This window comes from Pipra filicauda, unplaced genomic scaffold, assembly GCF_003945595.2.
Source record: "Pipra filicauda isolate LSUMZ 115617 unplaced genomic scaffold, ASM394559v2 scaffold244_size1468961_pilon, whole genome shotgun sequence".
Classification (NCBI taxonomy): domain Eukaryota; kingdom Metazoa; phylum Chordata; class Aves; order Passeriformes; family Pipridae; genus Pipra; species Pipra filicauda.
Window position 1 is genome coordinate 188,294 of NW_024104359.1, and position 16,816 is coordinate 205,109.

A 16,816-nucleotide genomic window follows, 5' to 3' on the forward strand; every position below is an offset into this window, starting at 1 on the left:
TTGCGCCCGTCTGACGGGCGTTCGGGGCAGCACTGTGGGATCCGCGGTGCCCCCGCCCCACGCCGGGGGCTGTCACAGGGGGGGTGGGGGGGCTCGGGCCGGGAAGGGGGGGCTCCACGGGCGGCCCCGATCCGCGGCACCGGCAGCCGGGGCGGCGGGGGTTGGGGATTGAAGGGGGAAGGGGCGATGCTGAGGATTTTATTAAAACAAAAAGTTGAGCAGCGTGTATGTACTGGCGCAGCCTCGAGTCTGAAAGATTGTAATTTTCTTTTATGGTGTCTGGCAGGATTTGCAACAGATATTAATGGGAACATAAATAGCGCATGGAAGGTATTGAACAAAACTGTTTAATGCAAGGAGGTTGTACCAGGGGAAAATCTATACGTAGTTTGGATTGATTCATACCTCGGACACAGCCATCCCCTAAAGGAGTTCCCAATTTCTGCGCGCTCCCTCTTTGATTGACAAACCTTGTAATTAAAACAGATTAGAGCGGTCGGTGTTACTGTTTTTAAAACGCTTTTTTTCTGCCCAACTGGTGGTGGCTGAGCCGAGTTCAAGGTGGCGAAAAAGTGTGCGCGCTGGGAACGTGTACGATTTCATGGTACGCATACATAATAAAACATGTAATCAAATTATATCTCCCTGCCTATATATACGGAGAGATCTACGGTAATTGCTGCCGGGTGAGAATAAACTATTTAAACGTTGCGAAGACGCCAGAACAGTATTAATATCCCATTAAAAAAAAAAAAAAAGGCAGGAAAAAAAAAAAAAGGTGTCACTTTTCCCCCCCCTCCAGCCCCTGCCCGACGGGATCGCGGGTCTCCCCCGCCGTGACCCCTCGCGGGTGCGCGGGCGGCGGAGCGGCTGCCCCGCGGTCGCGGTGGCGCAGCCCGGCGGCCGCTGCCCGCCTCGTCCCGGCCCGTCCCGGCCCCGGTGCCGGCTGTCAGGGTCCCCACCGGCGGTGATGGATCGCTGCAAACTTTTTTTTGGCGGCGCTGAAATGTTGAAGAGCGGGGGGGAGCCGCCCGTGCGCATGTGCGAAGGTGTCCAAACTGACAATGCTGGAGAGATAGCGAGCCGGGATTGAGAGAAAGGGAGAGTGTGTGTGCGGGAGAGGGAGAGGAGAGAGGGAGAGGGGGAGCGAAAAAGGAGGAAAAGCCCCGGGAGGAAAAAAAAAAAAAGAGCCCCCCCCCCAACCCCACGCCAGCATCGGCCGCGGGACTGGCAGCATGCGATCCAAGGGCAGGGCGAGGAAGCTGGCCGCAAGTAGGTGCAATACCCCTTTCTCTTGGCTTTTCACCCTCCCCTCTCTGCCATGTTGCATAGATATGTCTGGTGCGCCGCGGAGCTCGCCGGCAACCTGCAGCATCCCCTCCGCGCCGCCCGGCCCGGCTCGGCCCGGCCCGGCCCGGCCCGGCGGGCGGCGGCGGGACCGGGGCGGGGGGTGCGGCGGCCGGAGCCGGGCCGGGGGCTGCGGGCGGGAGGTGGGGAAGGAGTTGAGGAAAAGTTCAGTGGCGAGCGCTGGAAGTTGCTGCTGCTGCTGCTGCCGGGGGCTGGAGGGGGGGGGTGTCGGGAAAGGGGGGGTGCGAGAGGCTCCGGGCCCTATAGTGGGCGCTGTGGGCTGTCGCAGGGCCGGGGGCCGTGCGGGGGGAGGGCGGTGAGTGCGTGTGCGGGTGCGCGGAGGGGCAGCGGCAGCTCCGCGGGGGAGGCTGGCGAGCCGCGGGCGCAGGTAGCCGGTGCGGAGCTACCGGAGACCCCCCCGCCCCGCTCATCCGCGGGCTTGTGCCAAAATCCGACTCCCCGCGCCCCGCGGAGCCGCGCGTGGGGCGTGCGGGGCAGCGCGGTGCGGGCGGGGCCGCGGGAGCCGCCCCGCGTGGCCGGGATGCCCCGCGCGGTTTTTGGGGGGGACACGGCGGGGCCGCCGGGCAGCGCGGAGCGGTTCCCAGCCCGCTGGAGTCACCCGCTAAAAGTTGATGTAAATGTTGTAATTTCAGGCGCTTTTCCAGCACTTTTTTATACAGTTTGGCCGCCCGAAGGTCTGTGTTCCGCGAGGCGAGGGCTCGGCCGTCCACACGCAAAGCCCGACTTACTTAATTATTTGTCTTACGCTCACCCCATCTGTTTCTCCTTTATGATAGGGACCTCTGCTTTTAACTGCTGCAATGTTGGGGCTCTATATTTTTTTTTTCCTTTTTTTTTTTTTTTTTTTTTTTTTTAAAAAAAAGAGGGATTCAACAACAAAACTTCACCAGCTTTCGTGTCCTATTTTAAAAGCAACTGATGTCTTTATTTTCTCTGACACATCTGGGCAAGTTTCATTTGATATCCATGGCGATGGCAACTCACATTCTCGAGTGAAAAGAAAACGGGCAGGCGAAAAAAAAAAAGTGAGATGAAATGTTGCATAAGTTGCGTGACGTAAAAAGCAGATGCATATTTACTCTTTATTTGTGAAAGGGAAAAAAAATAGAGGAGCGTGGAAAAGGGGAAGCAAAAGATGTCTCTGGATCATCATCAGCTTTTCTGTGAACCTGAACAACTGCAGCAACCTGCGTTTGATTAGGGTGATTTTAAAGTGGATAATCCAGCGCCCTCGGTTTGAAAACAAATATATTGTTAAATCTCTAGGTTGCCATTCTTGCTTTGGAGATAACTATGGAAAAAGAAAAGCTCACGTCCCCGACAAAATCCGTCAGGTTTCCTTGTCTCTCCCTTGCTTTGCTCTCTGCGCAGCGATGCAGGGCTCCTGCTGCTGCTCCTGCTCCGGCTCCGAGTCCGGCTCCGCGGGCGAGATCCTATCGACTGCAAAGTTTGTGCGCCTTGGCTTTCGCAGCAGCAGCAGCAGCAGCACTTTCCCCCCCCAAGACAGATGCGTTGCATTAAGTAATCCTTCGGTTGCAATCGACTCATAAAGGAAATCATATTTAAAAAGCCGGGATTTCTTTCTTTTTTGTGTTCCGAAAAGCTGCTTCTTTCCCCCCCGAAGAGCGTCTCAGTTTCATGGCAAGTGGAAGGAGGGCTGGAGGCGACCCCTGTAATTTAGTCGTTCGAGAGGAAAAGTTTTTAGCTTTTCGTTTCTTTCTGTCTGAGTTAGGAATAGAAAATATTTTGTAGCCTTCGCCCTCTTACGTGGAAAAAGGTACAGATCAGGATCGAGCGCACTTCTTGTATTATTTCACTTTTACTGCTTCATGCGTGAAACAAAAATTGCCCCCATTGCGTGACTGTCGCCAATACCCAGGAAAGCTTTTCCCTCCTAATTAATGGAGAACAGCTTAAGAGCATTTTCTTGACCTCAGTGTAAAATCGCTAAAAAAATAATTTTGAGGCTTTGCCTCCCCCCCCCCAAAAAAAAAGTAAAAAAGAAAAATAATTCAGAAGAAAGAAAAAGAGCCACGCGGGGAATAGCTAGTGATTTTTTTAAATGGCCAGCTGTAAAAATAAGGGCAAACACACGGTCGAGTCTGTCTCCCCGCCACGCTCTCGGGAGGCAGGCGGTGAGGAGCGGGGTGCGGGGAGCGGTGCGGGGCGCGGGCCCGGGGGGTGCGGGCCCGGCCTCCCTCAGCCGCGCTGCACCTGCGCGGGCATCCCCGGCCCTCGGGGCAGCTGCTTTTCCACTCGGGTGGGTTTGTGCCCTCCTGGTGAAACCGTATCCCCGAATAACCCCCGCCCCAGCACGGGCCGCCGCAGCCCTGCAGCCGGCCAGGGGTAGCCCCAGCCACCCAGTAGCCTCATAAAGAGACAGAAGGTGATCAGATTAGGGGAACACACGTGAATAAGGAGGCACTTGTTACTTTTACACTTTATCACCACTTTTTTACAGGCAATTTAGTGCAGCCAAGGTAGATCCAGATCCCTCTAACCATCTGAGATAGTAAAATAACACTTTCCTAAGTTTCAGCAGGTTTTCCTGCGCCTGTAATTTGCCTCAGTCTAGTACTTAAAAGGCTTGATTGAAAAACAGAGCCGGCAAGTTTATTTGCCTGTTTAAGACTCTGTCCGGGAATTTGTTTTCGAGCAGGGAGATGTTTGCCGTGTCCCGGCTCCCGGCCCTCTCGGCGAGGCTGTTTATTTGCCATCGCTTTACCATCACTTCCCACTCCGGGCTCCTGGACCGCCGGGGGGAGTCGGTGCCGGTGTCCCCGGTCCTTCTCACACCGCCCCGCCCGGCCCAGCCCGGCCCGGCCCCGCCGCTGCTGTTGCCGGTCGGCACCGCCCCGGCACCGGGCTCGGCTCGGATGGGCTGGCTCGGCTCGGCTCGGCTCGGCACTGCCCGGCCCGGCGGCAGCCCCGGCGCTGTCCTCGGGTGGCTCCTGCGCGGCGGGTGCGGGCACGGGAGGCTGCGGGGACGGGCCAGACAATCCCATTATATGCCGGGCACATTTTCACCAGGCGCTTCATTAACCCTTTTCAGGGCACAGAGTGTGCGTGTGGCTTTTCGCTCCCGCTTTCTGCCCTTCCTTCTCTCCTCCTCTCTCTTTCTTTACTTCTCTCATTTCTGTCCCTTTTTCTTTCTCTCTCCTTTCTCTTTTTCCCTTTCTCCTTTTTTTCCTTTTCTTTTCTTTTCTTTTCTTTTCTTTTCTTTTCTTTTCTTTTCTTTTCTTTTCTTTTCTTTTCTTTTCTTTTCTTTTCTTTTCTTTTCTTTTCTTTTCTTTTCTTTTCTTTTCTTTTCTTTTCTTTTCTTTTCTTTTCTTTCTTTTCTTTTCTTTTCTTCCCTTTCCTCTCTCCCTACTTTCTGTCTTTCTCCCACTGTCTCTTACTCAGGGCCAGCTGAATTTGGGATCAACTTTGTTGTGCTGCAGTAGGTGACGCCGCGCAGAGCTGAGCCCAGGGCTGAGCTCTGCTGTGCCTCCTGGCTGCTCCCCGGCCACACCGGGGTGCTGGGCAGAGAAGGGACACAAAGGAAAAGGACGGTCCGAAAGGAGAGCTCGTTATTAATACAGCCCTGCTTGTAAATGAAAAATGTAACCCTTGTTAATTAACGCTGTTTACATGGGGTACAAGAAACTTAAGAAATGTTTCTACAAAGGGGAAGGAACTGTTTACAAAACTCTTTCAAAAGTGTGACATATTGCTGCAGTTCCAGCACTAAAAAGCCAAACACACTTACACGCCTTTGAAGTTGGCTGGCTGAGGCAACATTATTTGACTCGGATTCAGATATTGCTTGTGGGTATAACTAATGGCTTTTACCTAGTTAGTGGGCTGGGAGGGGCGAGGGCCTGGGCGCCGTGGCCATTGGGTCCCTCTGGAGAGCCGGGGCTGGCTCCCTGCCAGCTCTGTACAATGTCAACATTGAATATTTGAATTCCCAGACTCTATTTAACAACTTTCTAAATAAATAAACTCATTGTGTGTCTGTGTTTAAAATTATTTCACCTCTTTCATGAAAGCTACAGCATCTTATTACACCGGCCTCTCAGGCTGCTTTTCCCCCTTTTCTTTCCAAACAAACACAAACGGAGCTGAGCACGGGTGGGTTTTTTTTTACTGTCTCATATCTCCCATTCTCACTTTCTGTCTCAGGAAGCACGAGTGGAAGCTGCTCGGACATCCCACCACGTCCTTAGTGGGACAGCTCTGTGCACCCTGTTATCTAATCACAACTAAAACCAAAGCCAGGTTCACCAAGTCAGTTAAATATTAATCATTTCTAAAAGGAGGCCCATGTGAGTGCCATTGCTGCAGCAGTGCCCTGTACATACTCAATCATTTTGGCTGCCATACCCTAGGCGGGCTCCAGGGACAGCTTTCATTGTTGTTGCCATAAATGGCTATTAGTGTTCATATTCACCTATTCACCTACTTATTTAAGTGCACATAAGTGTGGATGTGGCTGTGCTTGCTGGATATGTGGGCATACGTGTGTGTTCATAACATACTTTTCTGTTTATGCCACAGAGATATATGTGTGTGTGTATATATATCTATAATTCCTATATCTATGTGTGCACATACAGAAAGAAAGGCAGGTAAATCCATTTGATATTTGTAGTTGCAATTAATGTATGTACAGTGTATGGACTTGATGTGCACGGGCTCCTTGGGTGCTTGTAGTCCTGGCACCAATATCTGTACATCCACACAGACTCTGAAATGTTCTGGATGCATATAGGAAACACAGGGCTGAGATACAGCAGCCTGTATATATATAAATATGAATATATTGCAGAGGTATGTTGTTCCCTGGGATGCCTCCCAAATGCACTAATTGTGTGCTTCCATGGTGGGAGTATTCATTGTAAAATATTTATTGGCTTCACTTGTAAGCCGAGGTGTGTGGACAGAGAAGGTATTTGTGGCAGGGAGCACAGCTCCCTGATAAAACTGTCTGAGTTGCTGAAGGAGAAAGTGGGATGAATTTTCTGCCAGGACAGGTATGTGGTGGATGAAAGAAAAGTGTTACTGGTTGCTCCAGCCCAGGGTAGATGAAGAAAGGGCAGTGGGGAAGCAGATGGAGTTTTATAAATCTCAGCTAATGAAACCTTGTCCACAGAAATTGCCTTGCTTTGTAGTAAACCACTCTTTAAACAAATGTACTTTAGCTTTGGAAGGGCTTGTACAGACACTTAGGTTTCCAACCAAGAATTCATAATATTTGTTTATTTAAAATTTAACTAGGTTTGCTGTCATTTTTGGAGCAAGTCGGTGTTCTTTTGCTGTAATTTAATACAATCAGTTTTACATCATTTCAGTTTAGTTAGGCAAGGAGTGGCTTATGAAGAGCAGAAAGAGGTTTAATCCCGCATGGTTTTCAAACTAGCAGATGCAAGTGTCATGTTATTCAGTAGGCAGAGCTAGAACTGGACAAATGCAGATTAGAAATACAGTTTAAAATTTAAGTAGTGAAGGTATTTAACCAGTAAAACAATTTACTGAGACCTGGGTGGATTTCAGCATCACTGGAATTCCTTTGTCTTAATTAAGGTTGGCTGTTTTTCTAAAAAGATATGAGCTAATCCAAACAGGAATTAATTTAGGGAATTCCTGTAGCCTGTGTTGTACAGGAGGGCAGACCAGACCCTTCTTCCTGGTTTTATAATCTATGCACCTAGTTAAAGCAGTGCCGTTTCATATGGAGACATAAGCTCAAGGCTGGGATCACAGGAATGCACTTAAAAACTAAATGGCCATTAAAAAAACCCGGGCTCAACTCAGACAACGCAGAACCAACGTCTGGCTCAAGGTCTTTTCCATCCTTAGCACTGCTGACCTGGATCACAGGCTTCCTCAGAGCCGTGTTGGGCTCAGGAGTGCCTGTCCATGGGTTTGAGGGCAAAGGCAATGATGGGTTTAACAAAGACGGGAAGAAGGAATAGGGTGTAAGTGCTGAGGTTTGGATACAAAGAAGGGGATCTGGGGTCACAGGTTTGATCACTGCTCTGTGATGGGTTTCCAGTGGGTTCCTGCCATGTGCAACTGGTCTCTGCTGCAGTTCTAAACACCCAGAGCAGGAACCAGACAAGACCAGTATAGATCATGATACGGACTAATGAGCACCAGGAAACACCTCCAGGCCCCCCATTGCTGCAGGGGCTTTTGGGGGGGGGTGTTTGCTGGCAGATAAATGGCAAGGTGGGAAAGGGCATGGAGATGCTAAGGAGGAGTGGATGTTGTTGTCCCAGGACTCTGTCTCTTTGCATTGCCATCTAAAATAAAAAACTCAAAATGCTTAGGGTGCAAAGCAAACCTGCCTGATCATTCATTGACTTTATGTTCCCTCCCTTTTGTTTGCATTTCCAGGCTATGCTGAGGCATTGCCTTCTCCAGTGCTGCTGGAAGAAAGGGCAGCCACGGATACGTGTGGGAGGAGGGAAGCTAGTCTGCAGTGAATATTGTATTTGGTGCTAAATATGTAACAAAGAGAAAGAAACGTGAGTTAATCCAGCAATAAGAGTTGGGAAGTGAAATACAATTCATTTTATTTCAGGGTTTAATACCGTGGCCTGTTTCAGTGAAGCATTATCTTTTAAAGTAGGATATACACAACGACATGACCCCCACTACCTTAAGGGAGTGTCAAAGTTTGATCTCCGAATAAAGGAAATTCAGAGTTAAGGCTGAAATGTACCACATGGCCTCCAAGTCCCAGGAACAACAGGAGGCAAGGAAGTACCTAAAGCTGTGGGCTGCACTTTAAAATGAGTCCAGCAGCTACCAAGCTGCCAGTGCTCGTTGCAGATACGCAGCACGGTTTGAGCTGGGATTTGTGTTGACTAGAGAGAGCCTGGCTCAACAAGATCTGAGATGATCTGGAGTCTTTTTGGAAATCTTGGCTGATCTGTGATGAGCATGTGAGTTTTACGGTGGAAGGATTACAGGTCTGGGCTTAATTTATGCAACAAAAACACTCTGTCTCCTTTGACACCAATAGCTTTTGTTTAGAAAATCTTATATTGGAGCAAAATTTCGGTTCAGGAAAGAAATATACCCAAGTTACAGCTTTATTCATTTTCTGAAGAATTGCTTATATGTCTGAATGGGTGCACTACATTTTAGCCCTGTTTAAGCTCCAAACTAAATTTAAATTGCCTGTAAAATAATCCGCAGAATGGAAACTGCCACACAACCGTAGCCCTTGCTCCCTGACCCAAACCCATATTCCATTGCAAAGCACTGCACTGCTCTGTTCCGTGATTACAGTAAGTTAGAAACCAGAAGAGCAAGACTTCTATGAATAGGTTATTTTTGGCAATTGCATCACCAATTATGTATAAAATTTCAAAAAATGTGAGTTCTGCCAGTTTGATCTCTGAGAGGGATACAGAAAATGAAAGCTTTGAGACTGCTGTAACATCATACTATTTTGTCTATTAGATATCATTAGATTACCAGAATACTGAGACCTTCATATCAACCAGTCTAACAAAAATTTCCCAGGTGGTTTAAATTAAAAAATTAGCCATAAATATATTTTGTATAATGCAATTTATTATGGATGTTTATTGTGTGCAGTGGGAAAATGTTTGGTTTCGGATGATCTTACCGTATAACATGTGCCCTACTGAAACTGTTTATACTGTGGCAGGCTGTAAAAGCTCCAGTCTAATTCCAAGACCGGCTGGGCTACATGCTCTGAAAGCCACAGGAAGGCAGAGCCCGTCCCCTGGAAAGCCAAAGGGGCAACAACATCTTGTATGGGACATGTGCAACAAAAATCTTGGCAGTGGGGAGAGAGCTGAATGGCAGAGAAGACTGGAGGATAGTTCAGGGCATGTTTATTAGGGAAAAGGGGATAAAAATGGTACCAGCTTGCAGCAGGTCCTGTTATACTGGGGTGGGAGGCTCACCTGTGTCTAAGAGGTGTTTTGCCTCCTACATCCCATGTTTTATCAAGCCTCCTCTTGTTTCAGCTGGGTTTGGAGAGTGGGCCTCTGTACTGATGCCCACCCATGACTCCAGAGTTACCCTTCTGCAGCAGAGAGAAGGGACTAACGTGGGCTTAGAGACCTTGGGGTCCCTGCAATGAACACATCTGCACTCTGCTGGGATGCTGCAGCAGGGAGCTGACGGCTTCAGGAAGAGATCTCCCGCCTCCTCTCCTGTTCTTTTGCACAAAGTCCTCACGCTGGCAAGGGTGAAATCATTCCTCAGTTTAAAAAAAAAGCAAACCCTCAAAAAATTCCCCCCCGCCCCAAGCTCCTTCACACATGTATTAACACCAAACTGGCAAAGCCAATGGAAAAGGATTTTGCGTTCTGGCAGCAGAGCTGGCTCAGAGCTCACTGCGGGCCTTATCCCAAACCCACTGGAGCTGAAGGAGCTTGTACCGACTTCAACGGGCTTTGGATTGGGTCTGGCCAGGAAGAATCTGCTTCTCTTCATCCTCGGGGGCTGGGGGGTTATCAGCAGCTTTGCTCCGCGGTGAGCCCCAACGTGCGATGCTGTAACAGATACCTGGATTTACATCAATGTAAGGGAATTAGGTTGGCCCTATAATCTGACCTCATTTGAGAGTCATTTTAGCCATTACAATGAAACATGAACGCTGCTGATGGGGGGATTGCAGTGACTTTGAGTACTTGTTTCCCACCATGCCCTGCCTGTTCCCCCTGCTCTCCCTCTCTCCTGTGGGTTGAGGACTTCTGGGGGCACTTGGGGGATGCAGGAGGGGGTCCAGCACCCCTGGCTTGCGCTGCAGGGCTCCACATCCCAAAGTCTGTGGTTCTCCAAATAGCCTGAGTTTGTACCTTCTGAACAAATAGCTTTGCTGCTGAAATACCTGGTGCCTCTAGTAAGTGCTGCATTTATTACCTCCTGATTTCATCTCAAACAAACAGAAGGTATGAGAGGGACAAGCACTGACCGCTGGAAAAAAATCACCCCAAACATGTCTAAAGCACAGCTCGAGTCACTGGTGGTGCCCATATTTTTGATTTAAAAACCATTTAACATTTCCAACGTTTGACAGAAATGATTAACCTTCCCTTCTTGAAAACTCTTTGTGATTTGAACTTACTGTGTCAGATTTTATTTACTTGCACCTTGGTGAGGAATTAAGCAATGCTTTTGGTGAGTTTTAATCTTTCCCATTCTCTTTGTGGCTCTCTATAAAGGAAGAAAAGGAAATATGTTGTTTGAAATAATTTTGAAGTGATGTTTCTATTTTACTTTTTTTAGGCTCTTGATGTATTTTTGGCTGCAGGGACTGGCATGGAGCAGTGGTCTAAGAATACATAACGTGGAAAAGCAAAGGGATGTCAGCTGTATCTGAGTTAACAACATGGCTCTATACTTTTGCTGGTTTGTTGTTACTGTGTCATGATAATGATAATTTACAGCCATAATGAAAACTTGTTAATTGTAAAAGATAAACAGTATGAGATATTTGTCCTGATTCTTTCAGTTTGTATGGTAAGCAATGTTTCAGTAGTCACTGGCTGGCTGTGTAAGGGCTATTAAGCAGTTATGCTCTGACTGAATAATTACTGTCCAGGAGTCTAGGCTTCCTGATAAAGCCAAGGTAACTAAGAAATGAAGAAATGATACACTAGGTCACTCCAGACGATGCGGATCAGAGAGGTTTGAGGGAATAAACCTGTGCAGTATCTTTCATATCAGTGACCAGGCTCAGAATGAAAGGAAAGGTGAAATGATCTGTACTGACCCAATGCCCTGAGTGAAAACTGAACTGAAACTGAGCCAGAAGGGGTGGTACAGAGTCAGACCCAGGATGGGATGCAGCAAAACTTCCCAGCTGGGGCCTTCACCACGCACCAAGCTGAAGGATCAGCCACGGACCAAACATGGGAGATTTATTTTCATTCTGACATTATTATTTATTATGACTTGAATTAAAACAGCGATCACAGAACGCAGCCAGGACTGGATGCCTGTTGTGCCGAGCTCTGTGCAAACACGGGCAGCCCGCACAGAGCTTAGGCCTTGAGAAATGCAGATTAAACCTCGGGCCTGCTGCCCTACATGAGCAATTACAGCATCATTGGAGGCAGTAATAAAATCCCAAGGAGAAATGGATGCTTTAAGGAAAATCCATGAAGTCAGGACTGCGGAGTGCTAGGCTTTCCACTTGCACATGGGTGGACGTGCTTCAGCTTTAATCCCATCAGACCTTTCCCCCTGCAAGGAAATGGCCCTCCTGGCTCCCTCTTAGCCGACCCTATTATTTTTGGCCATGTCCATTAATCTTGGGTGATCAAGCTGCATTAAGCTGTGAGTGTCCTTGCAGCATCACCTGCTTGCTTTCAAAGAAAATAGCTCTGAGATTCCCAGGGAAGGAAGAAGGCAACACGGGCAGGTAATCCAGCCCTATAAAATCCCCGGGTTGTGGTTCCAGCCCGCTTTCCACGCGGGCGCTGCGAGAGGGACCTGAGCAGTGTGGCTGGCAAGTGCCAGCAACCAGAAAGTCCCTCAAGCCTATAAGGTTTATTAAGGTTCTTTTTAAGTCTGTGCCAACAAAAAGGGTCCACACAAGCTCCGAGCGAGGCTTCATAAGCTCAGTTTTATGTTCGGATAATTTGGAGCCAAACCGTCACGGAGTTCACATAGCGAAATACCCCACGGAGCATCGCAAACTGCGAAGGAAATATATTGAGGAAAGAGAGGACTGATAATTTTATGGTTTTCCTCAAAGTTAAGCAGTAAAATGGGCTTTATTTAGCAACTTCCTAACTTCTGATTGCAATTCTGTTACCAGGGTAAGGGTTTTACATATAACGTTTTGTAAATAGGGAGAAATGTTAGAAGCCAAGGTGCCACAGCTTTGTGCACAGCGTTTGGACCTGCTGTGGGAAGCAGTGCCACACACTCCTGGTTCCCAAAATGTTTGACTTTTGGATCAGACCCCTGATCAGGACATGGCAGCAGCAATCAGCTCTGCTGTGGAAAGCTGAACATTGAGCTCGGCATGGCTGGGTAGCCCTTGGAAGGAATAATCCTTTAAAGAGAAAGGAATAGCTTGACCCGGGTTCAGGAATGAGAAACATACACTTAATTTTGGAGTGTGAAGCATTTCTAATTTGAAATACATTGAAGAGCCTTGATTTTTACAGGTGAGCTGATCGTCACAATCTCAAGGCTCATCTTCTAAAGCAGGCTATTAAAATCCCTTGTCCCTCAGCCTTTTGGCCAAAATATATGTGTGTAAGTCTAGGTCCAGAATTCCTCCGATGGAATTTATAAGATAAACCTCCATTATGTTTACTCCTCACACAAATAACTATTTTACACTTGGCATGGCTCATCTTTTAAAGATCTATTTTACAATGTAATAATTCACACCCACTTCTCTTTGGGAAGTCTGGGAAGTCATTTATAAATGGGAAGTTAAACGTGGCTGGGCATTAAAGGGAGTACTGCTGATACGTGCAACAGCTCAAAATGTTGAGGGAAGTGGTTATGGATATGGGAGAAGATGCCATCTTGACCTTGGCGGTTTGTTTATTAGACACTAAATCACAGACATTTCTTCTTCCAGTTATAACTGGTCTGAGGACGCAGATAATAACCTTAAAAGCCCTTTCTGGGGTTTTAAACAGAATTTAGATCTCATCAGCGCTCAGGATTTATGCAGCTTGAATGAGAAAAGGGAATGCAGAGACCACTGTGGGAAAGGAAAAAAAAAGGTGAAGAAACTAGAGAAAAAACCCCCGAAATGCTCATTCCAATGGCTGTATTTCCTTTTCAAAAGGTTGCCCGTCCTGGTGACACAGAGCAGAGAGAATTAGAAAATATTTCATGTCTTTTTACCCACTTTGTTTATGCACCTGGTGCATACAACAGCCAGTAACCATCAAACTCAACCTCCTATATTCTCTGGAAGGAAGGGCTGTCTCTCACTGTCAGCAGCAAAGGTAGCACTGGAATTAAGGTGGAAGTGACCGGACAGTGGAGCAGGGATGTTGGAGAAAGAATACTGGGAGATGGGACGTGCCTGATGGATTGCTGTCAGACCCCTGAGCAGAAGGTTGCAAACAAAATCATCTCTTTTCTGGGTAGAAATAATTCAGGAATATACATCTCTCTCTCTCTCTCTCTCTCTCTCTATATATATATATATATATATATGTGCATGATCTTGGCAAGCTAACATGGCTAAATCACCTCTGTGCATCCTGACCTCCTGCTTAGTCTCTCGTTTCAGAGACTCAGTGTGAATTTGGGTGCTGGGCTTACTCTTCAGGTCCACATATTTGCTCTGTGTTCGTGCTCTGCAGAAACAGCTCTGCGGGTCGGTGAGGATCCAGCTGAAGCCTGCGAGGGCTGGAGGGAGCAGTGTTGCTTTAGGCTCCCTGCCTGTGGAGTGACATATCAGAAGCAATAAGTCTGAGCCTGAGCTGATGTCTAACAGCATCGGAGAGCGGGCTGGAAGGCTGAACTTCTGCAAAAATGAAAGCAAGGAATTTAACAGCAGTAAAAAAGAGGTTAAGGAAAGAACAAAAAGGAAAGGAAATAAAAGTGATATGAATGGCTAGAAAAACAGCTATGTCCAAATATTAACCTCTGCTGCTGTATTTGGACACTGGACTGAGTTAATGGGGGTAGACGGTGAATACATGTTTCGTTGGAAGAAGCTACTTAATTTCAGAAATTATCTGGATCATCTTGATACAGAAAATATATTAGCACAATATATTTTATGTATGTTCAAATCTGCCAATAGCTTGAAGACATATTCTGCAGGAGGTTAGCAAGAGAATATGTGTTTTACTGGTGGGCTTTTCAGCCAAACTCTTTCGCTCTTGGAGCTTCTTATCCCTTTCTTCTCCAAGATATCTTTCCCCCAACCATCAGAGGAGCAGGAGCAGACAGACCTTTCCCCAGCCTGCTCAGCCATACCTCCTGTCAGCTGCAGGAGCCACACAGACAGCACTGGCTTGAGGGTTTTTTTTCTCTTAGCATGATAAGGAACAGTCCCAAAGCACAGGAGTTAAACTGGTGTCAAACTGGTGTGAGAGCAGAATCTGCTTTGGCCCCAGTGCAGCTCCTCTGGCTGTTCCTCCTGGGATGCGTCCAGGATGGGGAGAAAGCAGATACAGGGCAATCTTCACTTGTCAAGGTTTTTCTCTTGTCTCTAACACTTAGAAGTGGGAAATATTTTTGGTTCTTTAAAATAATGGTTTTTCTCTCCCTCTTGGATTTCTGGATGTCCCTGGGATTTGCGTTCTTCCAAGAGCATCATATGTTTCACAGCAAAGAGTCACGGTGAGACAGCCTGGGCTTTAATTTCTGGGAATATCTTTATAGGCTTGTTTTCATGGCTATATAACAACATTATTTTATCTATCCATCTCTCATTCCACTTCCTGATATACTGAATTATCAGGACTACCCATCAGTCACTCTTGTGTTTTCTAGCCCTCGGTGCCAGTATCAGTTTTTAGGATATTTTTCCAGTACTACAGCTATGCTGATCTTGGTGACTATTACAAAAATTATATAATATCTTTAAAAAACTCTGCTGAGATGTGCAACACCAGCTGAAAAGAAGCAAAAATTAGATTTGAATTATATAATTACTGGCTTCCTGAGTGTTCGAGTGAGGAAAGACAGTTGACCAAGTTACTTTTTAAAAAAAAAAAAAAAAAAAGCAGTGTGGAAGAGAAGGACATCTGCTTTTATAATTATGCACTAACAAGCTGTGACTGTGCCCCACCTAATGTTGTCCTCTGCAGCCTTTCAAGGCTGTCCAGCTGATTTCTTTCCATGATTGCATCAGGATTTCTCAGGTTTTCAGAGGCTCACACAGTATGTTCGTGCACCTGACATGTCAGATGGCCTGAGATGTGATGGGACATAGGGGTGGTGGGAGACACAGGGGTGAAGATCACTCTGTACAAAGAGAAAAGAAAGATTTTGAGGGTGTGTCCTGCCTCTCCTGATCTTTACCTCCACACAGCTGTGCGGGGACCTGCTCAGCTGTGCCACATCACGGGGAAATTGGGCCCTCTGTTTTAGACTTGTTTGCAAGGTAGGTGGCTGGTGAGTTGGGATGTTGGTTTTGTGTTAGACAGAAGAAAAGTTTCTCGCTGCTGAGTATGCTGCTGTTCATCCTGTAGGACCTCATGGGAAGTGTTTTACACCGTGCTCCAGGTAAGGCTGTGTGTTTGTGGAGTCACCATCTCAGGTACTGCTCAGTTAGTGATAGTTTTGGGCTGGGGACTTTTGGGCTTTGCCAAACTGTCCTGATGCTTCTTTGCTGCCTAAGTTTCCTCCAGCACTGCCTGCAGCTGAAGCTGGGGCTGTTTCCATCTCCTGGGTGTAAAAGCATGCATTAACAATAGTCTCAAGGTGCCATCCTAGAATTGCTATCAGCAAAATGCTATTCCTCCTGGAACTTGGGCAGAGGATACAAGAAATGGTCTGATGTTTCCTTGAGAAATACCTAATTTTCTTCTTCTCTTTTTTTTTTTCAGTGAAGTTTTCACTTATTTAGTATTGTGTCTACTGGCACTGCTTTTTTTCAGTGTTGGTTACAAAGTCCCAAAGCAATAGGAGGAAGAGGTTTTTTTCCTCCCCTGTGTGCTTTTTAGATCATATTGGAGATTAGCTCGGGGGAACGACAAACCACTCTGTTCCCAGCAGTTTCCCAATCCACAGCTAAAATGTTATGGGAGTAGGTGTTGGATACCATGTCTGGTTTTATTTCCTATTACAACCTTGAGTGCCAGCACTTCCGTTGTTTCTTCTTCCAGCCCTATGATTCTGCCATATTCTTTGTACTTTCCTTGATGTGGAGAAATACATATAAAAACCAGAAAACATAACTCCTGGCTGCAGGTTCAGATGACCATCATTCAGCAGCAGAAGTCAGTGTGTTTCTTCAGTTTCCTGCTGCCCTGGTCAGCACTGTGTGGGAAGGGAGGTGGGAGATGGTTTTGAGGGTGCTCAGAGAATGCTGGTCTCTTGAAAGCTCACAATGTGCTGCGTGTGGGGAGAGCTTTGCCTGTTTTGTTTGCAGTGGTGGAGGTGATGGAATAGCACCATCTCACTCTGGTTTTGGTTAATAAGCAAGAAAAAATGTGCTAATCCTCTCAGAGTGTCTGATAAAACCAGCAGACAGGCTGTGATGTCCCATGGAGGCTTTGCTGACCACAGCAAGGGCAAGGTGTGTGTTGGAGGCTGTTGGTGTTGAGGAGCATCCTCTGGAGAGGACAGGAATTGCTGAAAGGCTCTCCAGCTTCTTGTGCTGCCCTTAGCACTGGGCCAGTGGGATTTCCCATGTCGGTGGTGGAGTTTCCCACATTTATGGGAACCACAGGCTTCCCAGAGCCAGCAGCCACCTCTGGTCTGAGCAATGCCAGAAGCAGGAACCTGTTGATCCGTGCAGAGCACACTAGAGCCACAGAGT

General features: G+C 47.3%; 1 protein-coding gene across 1 annotated transcript in view; it reads left to right on the forward strand.

Annotated features, from left to right (window-relative positions):
• Nucleotides 1–1,110: 1,110 nt before the first annotated feature.
• Nucleotides 1,111–16,816, forward strand: part of MECOM (MDS1 and EVI1 complex locus) — a 333,598-nt gene continuing 317,892 nt past the window's right edge. The window contains exon 1 of the mRNA XM_027733289.2: nt 1,111–1,272. Coding sequence (XP_027589090.1) covers nt 1,236–1,272 — 37 coding nt within the window. The 5' untranslated portion in view covers nt 1,111–1,235. The remainder of the gene's footprint in view (nt 1,273–16,816) is intronic.